The sequence below is a fragment of the Asterias amurensis genome, chromosome 15 (assembly GCF_032118995.1).
Source record: "Asterias amurensis chromosome 15, ASM3211899v1".
Classification (NCBI taxonomy): domain Eukaryota; kingdom Metazoa; phylum Echinodermata; class Asteroidea; order Forcipulatida; family Asteriidae; genus Asterias; species Asterias amurensis.
This window is the reverse complement of record NC_092662.1, coordinates 1,927,607-1,945,075: the sequence shown is the minus strand read 5'-3', so window position 1 is coordinate 1,945,075 and position 17,469 is coordinate 1,927,607. Positions and strand designations below refer to the sequence as shown.

The 17,469-nt window shown below is 38.5% G+C and overlaps 1 protein-coding gene across 2 annotated transcripts in view; it reads left to right on the top strand.

Annotated features, from left to right (window-relative positions):
• The window catches only part of LOC139948198 (nuclear receptor subfamily 6 group A member 1-like), a 38,763-nt gene that overhangs the window by 15,823 nt on the left and 5,471 nt on the right, over positions 1 to 17,469 (top strand). For both annotated transcript variants that reach the window (XM_071946265.1, XM_071946267.1), the window contains exons 3-4: positions 7,995 to 8,047; positions 12,802 to 13,564. In XM_071946265.1, the coding sequence (XP_071802366.1) occupies positions 7,995 to 8,047; positions 12,802 to 13,564 (816 nt within the window). The remainder of the gene's footprint in view (positions 1 to 7,994; positions 8,048 to 12,801; positions 13,565 to 17,469) is intronic.

Below are 17,469 nucleotides of genomic sequence, written 5' to 3'. Positions count from 1 at the left end.
TTTTTTTTTTTATTATTGTCTTGATTCGTCCATCCCCATAATGGCTTTTTTTCCCCAGGTTCGGGTAAATGACCAGCCAGAGAATGACCAACTGACCACTGGTCCGATATTTCCTCTCCGTCCGGTTGGATGATTCAAGTAGCCGAGTAAACCAAGGATGAAGCGATTATAACGAGATGGCTTTAGTCTGAAAGCACCTGCCCCGCTGACCAATCAGAGGGCTGCATCTACTACATGGTGTCATTGGTCAGCCTTGATTTTAACAGGGTTTTAATGCAGTTTCCACTTTAGTCACTGTCTCCTGACAAGCTCTCCCCAGACTGGAATAGTTTACCCCTTTTGGTAAAAATGGAATAACCCAGAGAAAACAAGTTTTCTCTTTTCAAAAAACTATTTGTTCAGGAGGCAAACAGAGTGAGGAAATATATTTGTGCTTTCAATTCGATGAAACTCTGTTTGATGAATCAACCATCTTAAAAGGCTTTGTTTTATTCTTCAAATTTCGCATACTCATCTCTGCTGTCTGTTTGGATGGTTGTTATTTCCAAAGCCAAATTTTCACATCAAGTTGAAATTAAATTCAAAGACTTGAGTTTTTACAAATTTTGGAGAAACCTATATTAAACAAAACCATTTTTTTTTTCTTCTCTTGTCCATTTTGCAAATGCTTTTAAACACTGAGCTAGCCAGATTGACCACTTGGTGAGAATTATGACTGGTCTTCAGGTGTTTTAAACTGGCTATGGCCAACTGACCACTGTTAAGGGAGAATGCTAAACGGAAAAGGTTTACCTTTTTTCTAGGCCCATTGTTCAGGGCAATTATTGCGTTGAGAAATAAATTCTCAATCACTCCCACTAATTAATCACAACCCTAACCTCAGTAAAACACATTCTTGTCAGCAGAGCAGTTTTTTAAAAAGACCAAACAAATACATAGGCCCCGCAAGATCCATTTTTTTTTTTTGTCCGTTCCAAGGTTGTGCCAGGTAAGAGAGAAGCGTTACGTAACAATTTTTTCTGTCTGACGCACACAGTGACATTGAAATCCCCAGGAATAGGCGTGCCTGTTTGCTTTATGATGTGTGATTGGTCAATTCTATTCACATGGAAACCAAGGACCCGCTGTTAATCATCGGGAACAAGGCCATTGACGGCAGGTAGACTTTTTTTGAGGACCAGGGTCGCTGGTCAATATGTTTGTCTTTATTTTAATGGGGGTGGGGGGGGGGTGGAGAGATGGACATAAAGGTTGGGACATTCCAAGAAGAACTATTAGAACATTCCAAACCTGTGAGTTAACAAATGGTTTCTTGCTTTACTTCCATTCGAAGTTGTCTTCTTTCCCTGTTTTCCACGAAAAATATCCAAAATGATGATGTCAATCTTTCAAGAGCATCTCCCTCTGATTTGTAAAAAAATTACAAATTTGAGTCATGCCCTTTCAAGAAACACAACTACATTTTTTTCACAGGTTCTTGAACATGACAGCAGCTCTGAGGAAAATATTTCTTCGTTGGTCACCCCAAAAGTTGAAAATATTCCTCAGCACAATTGGTTGGCTAGCATACTATTGTAAAAAGTAAGCTTAAACAAAAACCCATAGAATTTTGATATTATATCCTTCACAATCGTGTACAGATGCGTTGAAATTGTGGAATTGGCTAGTTTCTCAAGATTTGGAGCTCAGAAATCCATTTGATATGCCATATGTGCCTAGCACAGTCATCCAATAGATTTGGAAATGGGAAAGCAAGCGAGTGAATATAGAACGAATTTTACAATTTTTAGAAATGAAAAATGTCTCCTGCATGTTCTAATGTCTATCAACAGGCAATGCCCGCCTCCATGGTCAATTTCACTGCAAACCCAGGGGGTCTCTCTGAATGTTGTGTTTTGGGGTGGAAGAGATCCTTGACCAGACTTTCTTGGTGGACATCAAGGACCAGCCACTGCTGGTGGTGGCCAAGGTACCAGCTTATGTTGATTGACTGCCAGGGGTCCAACCCTGCCCATGGTCTAGACGTAGAGGTCATTTACAGCCAGTAAAACCCTCCACATTGTTATTTGTTTTAAACTCAAGGTTTAAAAACAAAATTTCACCCCTTGCAATGGCTGTCATGGCTGATGAGGAACAATGGAAATGTGTAGCCTTACTTGCACATAATTCTCTCAGCCAATGAAAGCATTTATCTCACAGTGAGGGCGCTGTTTCAGCCTGTTGCGTCATCTTCAAGGGGTTGATCCCTTTAAGGCTGCTCTATCTCTCCTTCATTTTGTATCGTTTAGTACAAATTTTCGCTGAACAAGAGTTTTGACATATAGCAAGAAGTAACTATGTTGATCGTGTACAAACACAGAGACAATCTGTCTTGTTGTAACAATTCATCAGGCCATTTTAGAAGAAGTATTGAGGCTCAATCGTAGCTGTTTTTCATTTCCCTCTTTTTAGTTCCACTCAACTGTAAACCCTACCCCAACTATATGGGGTGAGGGGGGGGGGGGGGTCCAGAAGCGTACCTTTTGAAGATGTCGACATCCAAAACTAAAAATACCCTGGCGCCCGAAAGTTTAAAATGGCTGCAGGACCACTTTTGAGTGTTTGTGTTTGCACAGTGTGTTTACAGAATGAGTAGAGTAGTGTGGGCGTTGGCATTGTCTTCTGTGGTTTGCAATGACAGGGAGCGGTAATGATGGCCGAGGGAGTGTTGTCATGTCTGAGATATGCGAAGGTTGCATCCATAACAATGACTTGTCGTTTTGTTGTCCTCAAAAAATGAAGGAGAAGAAGCAAAACAGAATTAAGAAAAGAAGCCTTAAAATGATTGGAATATTTTGGAAACAGTTTGAAAGGATCAAAGTTAAGCATTGAATATTGTGATTTCAAGGTAAATTCCTTGCTTTTTTGAAAACCAAAATTCAAAAAGGTAGTAAGGATTCCCCAAGCACAAATTTTTTTTTAAAAAATCCGTAAGCATTTCATCACTGAGCTATGTGTTTAAGCAAGAGCATTTGCCGTTTTTAAGGGGTTGATAACATTCATTCCAATCCTCTAGTTTATGTAATCCAAAGTTATATATCACAGACATTATTATCTGTCATGTGTTTTGTTGGATCTAAAATTTAATATAGGAGTCCAGCATGGATAGCTAAAGAACTGATGTTTCGGTAAAGTATCGTTAAAAAAAAAAAAAAAAATTGTTCCTTGCTTGTTTGTCCAAACCAGGTAATGGCGGACATGGTTGACAACCTTCATATGTAGACTCATCCATTTTGATTAGAAGGGGTGTTTTACAATAATCAGAGTGTGGGGAGGATGAATTTCCGTGTTGATTATGTATTTATTTTGGAAAAAAAATCCAAATGACAAAGATTGAGTTTTATGAAATGAATATTGAACAAATTTCGTTCTAAATTTTGTTACAAAATATAAATTACTCCGGTGAAAACTTGCTTATTCCATTTCACTTGTGAAATGGAACAGTCCAAATTTCACCTTGTGATTTTAAATTCTGGGACATTGCCAATATTTTCTAGAAAATAAAAAAGATAAACTTTTTTTCAGGGTAGCATTCCTGCTGTGGTTGTTGCTTTATTCCGAGACCATTGGTCACTCTACAAGGCTGGACCCTTACTCGGAAGACCTTGTCCAATCTCGCCACTAATTGTCATGGCAGAGTTAGATTATTTCACCCTGAAAAAAAAAAAAAAAAAAACCCTAACAACCTTGTACACTTTAGATAATGTAATGCAATTATTAGTCGGACATCCATTGATATGTGGCAACAGGTCAATGATCCGAACACCAGGGAAGGCCTAGTACCGGGTGGATAAAGTGTCCTTCACTACCCAACAGACCGATGCAATTCCATTGGACGATGGTCAGAAAAGATATAAATTTGCATATCTTGTCTGGGTTAAAAATTTGAAGGTTGTTTTTTTTCACAGAAAGCAATTCACTGCTGAGTGTTACGTAATTTTAGGGTGTGTCCGGACAGTTTTCTCCAGGGATAAACATGTAGATATAAAAGCAGGTGTCGAGGGCTCTGATAACTCTGCACCAGAAGTGTAGTTTAATGACGGATATTGCGCATGATAAATTCACAGTAATGAACATTATGTGTCATAACACATTCTACACTCTCAACCTGATGCTGTAGAGAAAGAAAGAAGGAAAAAAATTGCTGGGGAAAAAAAATATTGTTTTGATCATTTTGGCGAAAACAGCTATACAGGAAATGGCAAAACAAATTGTGTAGGAATAAAGAAAAATGAAATGCTTTGTCCTACAGGACTTCTAACATTTCCTCGTTGTTCACATTTTTTCACCGTAATTTCTACATGGTTAAACATGCTTTCAGTGCTATTGACTTCCTTGTGTAACAAAAGTGTTTTTCTTGTTTTGTGCGGGGGAAAACAGAATTGGCAATTTACAAACTGCTAATGAACAAAACATATAAAAACGGTGGTGTAAATACAATCATTAATCATAAATGCCAAGAATAAACTATGAATAATAGTAAACTTGCGGGTACAACCATGTTTCATTGGTCTTATTATGTGTAAATCTCCTTTGAGGGAGTGTTGGCTCTGAAAAGAGCAGGTTTGGTCTTGATGTTTCAAACAGTAATACTCTGCTCGTCTTCAAGGAGAAAGATCTCGGAGAAACATTGCTGCTCTGTAGATGAACTTTTGTTTCGACCCAAAAGAGGAATAAACTATAATCTTGCGGGTACAACCATGTATTAAATATCTAATGAGGGAGTGTAGTGTTGGCTTTGAAAAGAGTCAATTTATTCCCACTGTTTCAAAGATTACTGCTTTGTAGGTGAACTTTGGTTTTTACCCAAAACAGAAACTATAAACTTACGGGTACAACCATGTAGGCCTATAAATCTCTTTTTAAGGAGTGTTGTCCCTTAAAAGAATTTTGTTTGTATCAACTTTTCAAAGATTATTGCTCTGTAGGTGAGCTTTTGTTTTTACCCAAAAGAGGGTTTGCACTACTGAGGTTAGGTGAAGGGGAGGGGTGTTAAACTTCTATCATAATGCTACCTCCGTCTTGGTCTTGTTCCTTGTATCGTATAACAATAATGAATGCTTATAATCATTTTGCCTCTGTTTGGTACCATTGATATCAAGATGGCTGCACCATGATAAAGGTTTATTGTGTGGCTCTCCATGTTGTATTTGGTAGAGGGGTAACCGTCTCTGATGTAATACCCAGAGGGGGCTTGGGGAGTTGTCCCCAAACGAGGTGACAATCTGTCCAAATTCCAGGCCCTGGTGTTAAGGACTGGACCCTTGGGATTACCAACCCCCCCCCCCTGGAACCCTGATGTCATTGGTCAACCCATGGTGATAGCTGGACCTTGGATCAATAAAGCCTTGGGCTTCATCAGTAAAGCAGGCTTTAAATGTATGTTTATATTTTTCAGTTATGTTGGCCTAATGCCCAGGTTTGGGAATTTTTTGTTCTCTCTTTTTTTTCTTCTTTCTTTTTTGTGTGTGGACCAAGTGGCCTTGCCGGCCAGACCTATTGTGTCCGTAATGATTAGTGCTGTCTGGGTTGAGCTTTTACTGACCAAGGCCTGCTGACCATGAGTAACTGATTGGGTTTTAGGCTGTGGACTGTACCATTTCGGAGGTGGGGGTCGAGGTCGCTGGAATGAAATGGAGGGGGTGAGAGTTCTGTTGTGGTCATCACCTGATGATGGGGATTATGCAAGAAAAGCATCCGGGTCCGGGGTCGTAAAATGATTATACATCTGTCTGGTATGCTTTATTACATCCAGTTCATACGATACTTCAACATCTTTAATTATATACATTATACAGTTTTGTGTTCTGAACAAAAGTTTGCGTACATGTATCATGCACTTTTACTCTAACTGTCCCTTGACCAATCCCTGCTTAAGAAAGCAGGAAGGAAGCCTTTATCATGCGATGATGCAGTTTTGTTCTCATTCATCTGAGAGCGCACAATTCTATGTAAAAAGGATGTTGTTGTCTTTCATCATTGTCTTGCAACTGTGTGATGACCAATCGAGCCCATATTTTTACAGGTTTGTTATATACATATGTTGGGACAAACCAAATGAGGATAGTCTTTGAAAATTTCCAAAAGTGTCCAGTGCCTTTAAGAAAGCATAAAGCATTTTTTCATGCATCTGAAAGTGCACAATTCTATGTAACATGGATAATTTTATCTTTCACCATTTCCTTGCAACTGTGGTGACCAGTTGAGCTCAAATTTTCCAAGGATTTCATGCTTAAATGTAGGGAAAAACCAAGTGAGGATACGAGTCTTTGTTAATTTCCAAAGTATATCCTGCCTTTGATACATCCAAGGTCTTCTCACACAGGCTTTCGGACTGTTAGGGTATAGTCCGAACTCTCTACCCATGAAAAACAATATTTCTATTGAAATATTTAAAACCTTGCCATCCAGGGGCTGATGGCATTGGGCAGCCAATGAAGTCAGCAAGGGGTAGAGAAGGAGTCATTGACTCGCTGGGTTTATGAATTGCTTGTTGTCCGTTTCACAGCGTCCAAGGTTCCTATTGATCAAGTTGTAAAGGCAGGAAGCCTGCTTAATATGGACGGGGAAATTTATTTTCAAGGTTTTTTTTTTTTTGGCGGGTAGGGCAGGAGATAAATGAGTGAACTAGCCCAATGAGAGAGCTGGTGGCTGGACCTGGGACGAGAAAAAAAAAAAAAAAAAAAAAAAAAAAATAGCGGATGTTGGTTAGGCATTTAAAAGAACTGGTTTTGTAACAAACGATGGTTAGTGGTGTCTCAAATCTGTGACTTCTTCAGAAACATGTTCCAGTGAATGATTTTGTCCACCAATTTCGCATAGCAGAATAAGTTTTGTGCACACTGAATGCTAATATTGAGTTTGAAATGATGATTTTTGAGTAGCAAAGTTCTGATACATTTTACATAGGATTTTGCTTTGCTGTCTATACAAGGGAAATCGTTCACAGTATGTTCATCAGACGACGAGAAACAAGATTCAAAATGTCTGGTTTAAAACGGCAGTTTAAGAACTTGTCGCTACCCTTTCATTCCCTTATCAAGGTTGTTAGACATCAAATAGTGCGAGCAGCAAAGACAAGATGAATATCATAAACGAGAGGAAACGGTCAGTTTTAGATGTGGGAGGATAACCTCAAATGGGCAAACACATGCAATCAGGAACCCATTTCATGAAGTCTGATGTAAATACAAATACTTGCTGTGCTCTCCAACCAGTGCTGTAGGTGCCATGGGTTTTATTCAAGGCCTATCCGTTCATTAAAAATATTAACTACAAATATGCAAAATTGCAGGTCGTTAAAAGGACTTACAATTTAATTTAAACCATAAAGTGCCAAAATATTATACATTTTTTCTCTGCCTCATTAAATAGCTTTGTCTATGGGTTATTCCTTAAAAGAAATTGATTGTTCTGTTTTCATGAAGTATGGAAGTAATTGTAAGTTCGAATGAATGAAAAAGGTACAAGCATAGAGAAAAAAAAAAAAAAATTAAAAATAGCAACACTTGAAAATGTCACTATGGTTTTTCTTTTGTCTATGCCCTGCCGATTCCACGGCGGCGACAAGTAGCCGGGGAAATTCAACAGAGCCCACTAACCTAGATAACCGGGCGTATGGTCATCGGTCGTCACATGTTTTCTGCATCTATGGTTCACTCTAGTGTGTGTGTGTCTGTGTCACATACGTACGTTGCACTTCAGGCTGCACTTTTCTGCTCTTTTGTGCCGTGACTCCCCACATAAAATTTTCAATAGCAGGATGCTAAATGAGTCCTCACATTTTATCTGATTTCGATAATTGTTCCTTTTACAAAAAAAAACAGGCTGTTTTCATTTTTTTATTCTAATTTTATTTTATTTTATTGAGTCCCCTGAACTCGTTAAAATTCTAAACCATTAAAAGAAAACCTGTTAAATGAAATTTCTTTTTTAATTTCATTTTTTTTTTGCAGCTGTTCGTGAGGACCGGATGCCAGGGGGTCGGAACACCGGACTTTCATACAAGGTAGATTATTCATTATTTATGAAAATTTGCATGTTTGAATATTCTATGGTTTATTAATTTTCTACTGTAAAAGAACCCAGATACATACATGGAGTGTTATTATATCACGAGATATTTCACTAAATTATCAACACACTCTCGGATTGGAAATTTGATATGTATTGCTGCCACGTTTGATTAAATTCTCATTTATGACAATATTGTAAGTGAGTGACAAATTGTCAAAGAGCAGAAACTTTAATAGAGATGTCATGCAAAATGTTATTAAAGGTATTACATGTATACAGGATTGTTAAGGATAACAAATATCATTGTTTATTTTTAGTCTTCAGCTTAACTGATTATGAAACTCATACCAGAACCATTGATAAGATTGTTCAGTCTTTTGGCTGAATTCAGTCTTTTTATGTCGGCGTGGTGAAGAAAATCAGACAATATGTTTTTCCAAAAATAAAGAAATCCTGCTGATTGGTAAACTTCTCTAGTGCTTTGGATACTGTTTCCAAAAGCTCCTTGGAATCTATAACCCCAGGGGTTACCAATCAGTAGAAATGACATCATTTCAACATACCTTTGAATTTGTATCCAAGTTTCAGACTTTTTCGTTCGTAACAACTCTCACCCCTGTAGAACATATTTTTCTGTGGAACATTTCCCCCTGAAATGAAGTCACAGGTTTTTTATACCATGCATACGATTGATCACACTGAATATAACCACTGTGACTGTATGGGTCTACTTTCTCAGCGCTACATAACGTCTTTAACATTTGTAACACATTTTCAGGACTGTTTTTGTCCTCAAAATATTAATATTGTCACTACCAATTTACCTGGGGAAAAAAATGACTTATTGCTTTCTTGTTTGTCTCTACAAATCTTTCAGTACAATAAAATATTTCCATTGTATTAATCCACAAAATGTAAGATATGACACATTAAGGTCACATGAACAAAGTTATAACAGCCACTTGTTGTAACAACACCTAAGTTGAAGTACACATGTAACATAAAATCCCTTGTAACTTTACCTAAATTCAAAATTCCATATAAGTACACAAATTTTCATTGGTCATGCTCAGCATTTGGCTTTTCAAGAAAAACTGCGGAAACGGCGAGCGCTGAGGGGTGAACTGTAAACTCATTTCCCCTTAACACACAATGATTCTACAAATAATTTGCCATTAACGTGAACTCAGAAAGTAGCCACACAAAGGGATGTTGTAGACATGTCGAGGGGGGATCGCTTTCTGTAGCGACAGGTTCCAGGGAAAACCCCAACTAAGACCTAGTCGTACGTCACGACTTTTTTCCTAGTAATACAAAGCTCTCGAGTCAACCTCGCCCTACAGCCTTTTTTATTTCTTCCTTCTCTTCCTCAGTTCTTTTTTTGTTTCCGTAGTTACACTCGTCATCATTTTTTTTCTTTTTTCATCGCCCCCCCCTTCAAAATCATTGTCGTCTTCTTCGTATTTGGTCCGATTCAAAGGAGAGCAATGATCCTATTTTGGATTCACCTATTTTAGGTGGCAATTACCGAGCCGGGTGATGACTCCGGCTACATTGACGTCAGGAGTGGGCTCAACCATTCCTGTCTGGAGGGGGGTGCTTTTTTTGTATATATTATAACACTCATTGTGTAAAAAATTAACCCCGATATGAACAGAAGAAATTTAACTAGAGAGTTGGACGGGGCGGATGGGAAATAGGATAGTTTGGGGCGGGATAACCAGGTTGGGGGTTTGGACATGTGGCAAAATTAAACTCTTTGATGGGGTAGGGGTAGGGGCGGAGGCGGGGCTGAATATTTTTGAAACAGGACATTGTTTCATTGAGCAAGGAGCAGCTGGTCTATGTTTGGCTGATACATTTGGGTCTCGAACAATGGTGACGAATAGCAATTGTGTGATCTTTGACTTAATTATGGCAAACTTGAAGTGGAAAGCGGTGAGGATGCGGTTGGAGGGGGGGGGGATGTGAAACAACACACACTGACATGGTCAATGATTAATCTTTTGTAAGTTAAGTATTTGGGTTACGAGAAGTTGTCATAGAGATTTCATTAATGGAGATCAATGTTCCAGAAGGGAATAGCGGCCGACTCTGAGATGTGTGATTCAGGAATGTGTTTCGAGGAGCAGTGAATCATTCGGGAAACTTCATCTTCTGTGGGTTTTTTTTCCCTACTAAAGTTGGGTCAAGATATGGGCTTGAAAAATTAATCAAGAGAGAAAAAGGTGACTTTCCTTGAGTCAGAGTGAAGGGGTCTTTCTGTTATATAAGGGCCATCGGGTCCACGACAAAGGTCCGAAAATTTTAAGGCGAGAGGAACAGATCTGAGAATTACAACCTTGTACCCAGTTGTGTACATTCTTGCATTCTTGTATTCCTCCTCCCTTTTAGAATGCCTTACTGGATCACAACCCCCTGGAAGTGTGACTTTGGGAGAACTAAAACAAAGACCTTTGGATTCAGTGATTCACCAAACAGTCCTAAATTTTAGAAATTTACTGCTTAACAAGTGCATTTGCTAAGCAAAACTAAGCAGGGGACCGAGCATTATGAGTAATGATCTTAACAACATACTTAGGTGGAGAACCAATACCTGCTTATCAAGACTTTTTGGTGCTTAGCATATTTCTTTGCGGAACTGCAGATTTATGAAATTGGGTCCTCATCAATTAACCTTATATCTTGACACTAGTCTACTTCATACATGGATTTTTTGCCAGAAAAAGTTTTGGAGTATACTTCAATTTGGAAATGACTGGTGGTATTTTTTTTTATGTCCGGTTTTATTTTTCCTCGTTCATAATGCATGTACTCCATTGCTAAATATAGTCGGTTTTTCATGTGTGAGAGATTATTCACCACACTGGTAAAGGTTACGGGCGTTTATAATTGTCGTTACTTACTAAAGTTCAAACAGCTATTTAGCTTGGTTTTTTTTCTTCTCTCTCTTAACTTAAGATGGGTAAATCATGATAGTACATGAGCTTTGGATTATGTGTTAAATGTTGAAGGCACGCTCATCCTACTTGCATCGTGAAGCTAAGCATGCAGTGAGCGTGCAGTACACAATGAAAATGTTTTCCAGGCCGGGCGGGAAATGTCATTCAAAGGGTTGTGACTTTAAGGCGTGCAGGACTTTAACCGGGTCACAGTCTGATCATTAATGAAGCAGTGATTTGGCTGATGACCTATATTTTTTCCTAACCCAAATTGTTTTGTGCTAAGCTATTTTTGTGTTTTGTGCTTAGCTACTTTGTACTTTTTGTGCTTAACAAGCAGCTATATGATTTGGGCCCTCGGACTAGTTTCTTAAAGCCTTAAGCACAAAAACCTGCTCAGCCGAGGGAAATCTTGCTAGGCAAAAACTGGTTACTGTAACCAACATTTTATTCAGTTTCATTGTTAGGACTGGTGCCCCTTTGATTTGTTGCTTGACAAATAGAGTCTTTTAAGCAATATTTTCTGCTTAAAAGACACTAGTGGTAATTACTTAAAATAATTATTATCATAAAAATTTACTTGGTAACGAGTAATGCGGAGAGGTTGGTAGTATAAAACATTGTGAGAAATGGCTCCTTCTGAAGTGACGTTGTTAGAAGTTAAGAAGTAATTTTCCTTGAATTTGATTTTGAGATTTCGAGACCTCAAGTTTAGAACTTGAGGTCTCGAAATCAAGCATTTGAAAGCACACAACTTCATGTGACAAGGGTGTTTTTTTATTTCATTCATATCTCGCAACTTCGACGACCAATTGAGCTCAAATTTTCACATGTTTGTTATTTAATGCATTTGTTAGATACAGCAAGTGAGAAGACTGGTATTTGACAATTACCAATAGTGTCCACTGTCTTTAAAACAACCTTATGAAATTGGGCCCCGGTGCTAAATCTCATATCATCAGCTTATCATTTACTCCAGCAGTGATAATCTGTTGCAAAATGGGGCTCATTTTTCCGGCAATATCACTTTGCCCAGCACACCAGAAAAAAAATGCTCCCAGAGTCATCGTTCAATAGCACCCCCCACTGAGGACATGACCAGGAGCCGTGAAAACATTTAGATACAAGGGGCAACAAAAGCCGCCCCGCTGCGAAGGAAAACACAAAGGCTGTCACGATGAAGGGTGTATCATGGCTGTTCATGGGGAGTGTAAACAGAGGATCAGAAGCTAACGTTGTAGTGATCTAAACAAGCGGAACGAAAAAGAGCAGTCATGTGTCGCAGTGGGGTTAGCTGATCTTGGATAATTCTGGGAATTTTTGTGTGTGCAGAATTCATGTGTTATTTGTTATTGTTGTGCTTTCTAACAGTTAATTCCTCATCTAGGACCCTCAACAAGGATTTGACAGTCTTGATATTCTTCCCTTTAATATATAATAATTTTTTTAGTTTTGAATTTTGGGATATTCTTCCTACTTAATTCTGATTTCTTGGCCTTTAGAAACTAACGAAAATGTTGTTGTTAAAAGCTTGAAAAGCCTGTTTATTAGCCTGAGCCATTGTGCATATTAAGGTCAGCCTTGTACTCAATAAATTGTCCAAACTTTTCTCAGCGACAAATTTCTGACCTGATTTATTGAATACCTAGATTTGTTTGATTTTTTTTTTCATTTTGTATTTTAAAATTACTTTTTTACACCAATTTTTAAAGAAACTTGAGCTTTTGACTTTGTTCTTTTGTAAGGAGTGCATTTCTTGTATTGGTTTGGTATTAATGTCAAATTTGTTTTTTTTCTTCTGCAGAGTAAACCTAAGAACTACGACAAACTCCGCAAGAAGTTCCAGCAGATTGCTCAACAGAAAGCGCAGCTAAGCCGCAAGAACCGGGCCGATAAACAAGCCCTGAAAGCAGCCAGAGACACGCTCAAATCCGAGAAAGACCAGAAGTCAAAGAGCTCACCACAAAGTCCGTCGTCGGGCGGGGGCAGCGCGGGCATCCACAAGCTGAACTCCCACATCGACGTACGGCAGCTCAAACCCCAGACGGCACAGCTTATCGAGGTCCTCCAGCAGACCGAATCGGCCGTCTTGAAAGTCTCGTCTAAAGAGAAGGGGAAAACCGGATCGCCGGCCCTCATTGCGGGGATGACCCTAGATGAGTTTTTGGGGCAGCAGTGCTCGCTCGGCGACACCCTGGTCTTCAACCTAGTCCAGTGGGTGAAGCACCTCCCCTTCTACACCCAGCTATCGCAAGTTGAACACACGTACATCCTGAAGACGAAGTGGGTGGAACTCTTGATCCTGTGCACGGTCTCCCGGGCAATGTATTTCAAGCAGAACAGTGGTGAGAAGGTACTTGGGTTTGAGCACTGTGTGCATCAGAATCTACTCACCCTACAGGAGTGCATGAACAAGACGATGGATCTCAAGTTGGACATGGGCGTGTTCCGGGAGGAGATGGGCGAGGCCGTTGAGGAGCTGACGAGACTCGCCGCGTCGTTCAGGACGCTCAACATCTCACGCAATGAGTACTTACTCCTTAAAGTCATCATCCTTCTTAATTTCAGTGAGTATTCCTTCATTTTTTATAAAGGTATATACAAGATTGGTAGAGTTGACAAAAAAAGTTGCAAGGAAGGAAGGTAGTGGTTGCTCTGAAAGACTCTAATTACATGCAAAACTGCAGGAGGCTTTCATAGCGACCAATACTTCAGTAGTTGCAGACAGTGATTGCTTCGTGTGATCATCCATGTGCTACAATGCTTTTGATTAAATATATTAAATAACAAACCCAGGGGTCGAAATTGCCACTAGCCCGCTAGCCCGGGACTACCAGATTTACAGCCGGGCTACTCATTTTTCCAGTTTGATAGCCCGACGGGCTAGTGGAAAAATAATGCCAAAGTCATCATCACAAACAATAAAGAACTATGTTATTGGTGTATTGTAAAGTTTGAGCCGTGACGCGAGACATGTGTCTTTCGGGCTACCAAAATCTAATCAGGGCTACTAAAAATTATTGGTCACTAGCCCTGCTGACTACCATGGAATACACTTAATTTCGACCCCTGAAACCGGTTTTGTGAGTTGGGAGAAAATAGTGAAAAACCATGCACAATTTTTTTCAGCCTGTAAACACATTGTCCGTCATTGTGGTTGTTGTAACAACCAAAATCAGCTGTTGCGTTTTTTTTTGTTTTTTTTTGGGGGGGGGGGGGTTCAGATACAGTTTTTAAGAGATGTCAAATTTGCATTGGGGATAAAGAATATTAATTTTTTTTTTTACACATACACCGATGTGTGTATACACCCATACACAGATACAGTTTTGTCAAATATGACTACATTTCAGAGGGAAATAATTATTTCACCACAAAAAAATGGTTCGATATAAACTTCATAATCAGTAAGCTTCAAAACCAATATTAAACAATTATGTTTTGTATCCTTACCAATCCTGTGCAATACTGTCAGAGAAAAAATAAATACATTTTAGCTTTCTCTTGGCTTGCTCAGTCAAATTTCACTTACTTAACAACTTTTGTCTGAGAATTTCTGTGGAATACTATGTCAACAACGGTTTGAGGATCGAATTTCTTGTTGATCATAGAAACATTTGGGTAAAAAGTACATTTTTTTCCCACTCCAAAAGAGCATTGAACCCAATCTATTTTTGCATAATTGAAGACCACTTTAGGATTTCTACTCGTGATTTTGATATAATTTTGAAATGTACTTTTATAAAAACTGCCAATTGTTTTTTATTCAATGTGGGACTAAGATCTCTGGAATGCAATTTGAACCAATTTTTTTAGAAGAATTGTAAAAATAGAAAGTTATTAGATTGATCATGCAGGTGAAGGATGTTGGTGTTTATTATTTATAAATTCAGTTTAGCATATTTTAAGAAAAGGCGATTTGATCAATGATCTAAGATTGAATCAGATGATAAGCCTTTTGTCTTGAAAGGAAAATGTCTAAAGGAAAAGCAGTGAACATAAGGTTAGGTAAAACCACAAGATATAGTTTCTTAAATATATATCACCTCCTCAGTCACCAAATTTAAACTCAAAAGAATTTTTTTCAGAAACCTGTGTTAGATAAAAATGCAAAATATAGTCTTTTACAAAAGGTATCACTTCCTTGGACACCAAATTTAAACTTCAAAAGAGGACAAATTTAGAAGTCCGCAGCCCTTAAAATGATGCGCTGAATGGGAAGAGGGGGGTTCATTATCAACTAAAAATAACCACTTCAACCCCTTAAAAATTACCAAGCGTACGTCATACTGCTTTTGGAAAAAAAAAATCAAAAGAGAGATAAGTGTGAAAATGCTTGGTTTCTTTCCTGAAACGAATACTGACGGGAGACTTTTATAGTCGCCATCCCCGGGGGGGCTCGGGGAGCTGCAACGACATTGTGTAGTACCCGAAGAGGCAGACCATTGCTCTTTCCTATTGTTCCGTCCTGTGGACCGAAGGTTCCATTCACATCTGAAAAGCGGGACGTTTTTGTGAATGACGTACAGCGCGCTAAATAGGCTGCCCGTGTGTAATGTGTATGCAGTGCGGGGCTGTGGGGAAGTTCATTGTTAGTTCGAGTGACAGCATACGATAGCTCCTTCCAAAGTACAGACAAAGTGTCTTGCACTTTTCTTGAGGAATGCTGTTGCCGCGATGGAGAAATCAGCGTAGGGTGATTGTCCTAGGCAGAAGCTGTTTTTTTCTTCGTCTTCTTTCTCTCTCTCTCTGTCTTTATTTATATTAGTATGATTTTTTTTCCTCTTCTTAAATTCCGCTCATCCGCAGCTAAATGTTTCCATTCAGAGTAACGCGTAAAGCAATTTAAGTACTTATACATTTTTTATTTATTTATACAATTTTACAATTTTGTTGGAGAATTTGATGGCTATTTTTATTGGTGATGGGCAGTGATGCGTGGGAAGATATTTAATTGGGGACTTTTTTTTCCCTACGCTCCCCACAGGTTTATTCCGCACGAACAATAAGTATGAGATTTAATAGAATGTGTTCATGTCTGTGAAATGCGGGCCTGTGTACTTTTATGCTTTAAACGACATGAATGTGCTGTATTGAAACACGCAAACGAATCCCTTTTGTTTGTTTTTTTTGTTTCACAGACAACTTCAAAATAGAAAGTTATAATTTGATTTAGAGAAACATTTTCCGTGATTGGGTTTTTTTGGAAAAATAGTGTAATGAACTACGATATCTGACAATTATAAAAAATCAGCAGTGTGTAGGTTTCTCTCCCCCCCCCTCATATTAAAAACTCAACATTTTGTTTCTTCGTTAAGTTTCATTTATTAGGCCCGAAACACATTAGTGTTTTTGTGAAAGAGGTAGTTTCTCACGCAAATGTTAAAAGACTTGAGGCGTGAAGCCTCTCGTAGGCATCTGAAAGCATACAACTGTTAGCAACAAGGATGTTTTTTTTTCTGTCAGTATTTTCCTGCAACTTCGATGACCAGTTGAATCCAAATTTTTACAGTTTTGTGCATATGTTGGGATACACCAAGTGAAAATACTGGTCTTTGACAATCATCAAAGGTGTCCAATGCGTTTAAAATAGAGAAGTTTGTTGCAATTCAATGCATAGACATTCTCTGCTATCATTTAACCAGGGATAAGTTACAATAGATGTCAGGGATAAGTTAAAATAGGCAACAGTCTGTATCGACAACAGAAAGCAGAATAGGTCAGACCAAAAAGTCTTTCACTTTTGTACCCCTGGTTAAGGCTTTTGAATTTTGACTCTTTCATTTGACCTGCACACTAACAGGTTCTATTTTGAAAACAAACAATGAATCTAGCTCTCACAGTTCACACTTTCATTTTCATTGACGTTGACCCATATACACTGTGTGGGAAATTCACGAAAAGAATGTTTTGTTTTATCCGAATGTCTGATTTATGGCAAAGTTTAATATTTTCGTTGATGGGTAGATCCAAGAGCAGAATTGAAGTTTTAAATGTTTAGAAGGGGTTTGGGTTTTTTTATCCCAAAAGGAAAAATATTAAATGAATGCTGGGAGGAAAGGTCCAGGGCAGGCCACCCACCTGGCCTGGAGCAGATACAATTTGTAAAATGAGTCTCTAAGTGATTTGAGACTTCAAAGCTAAATTCTAGGTGTAGGATTGGTAAGAATAAAAAACACCATTGTTTAATTTTAGCGTGCCAAACTTTACTGACTGTGAAAGTCATACTATAACCATTTCCCTCAAAATGGAAGTCATAATCGCGAAAAGTGTCTAAAAAATAAAGGGAGACTGCCTTTAAAGGGCTAGATAGCTCAGTGGCTATAGAGTGGCAGCTTTGTTAATCTGGAGGTCATTGGTTCCAATCCCACCCTAGTAAACTTTTCTATGTTTAACCCCAATATTTGAAAGAATTCACCCAGTGCATTTTTAATTGTGTTTTTTTAACTTGATGATTTCATTTAAATTTTTT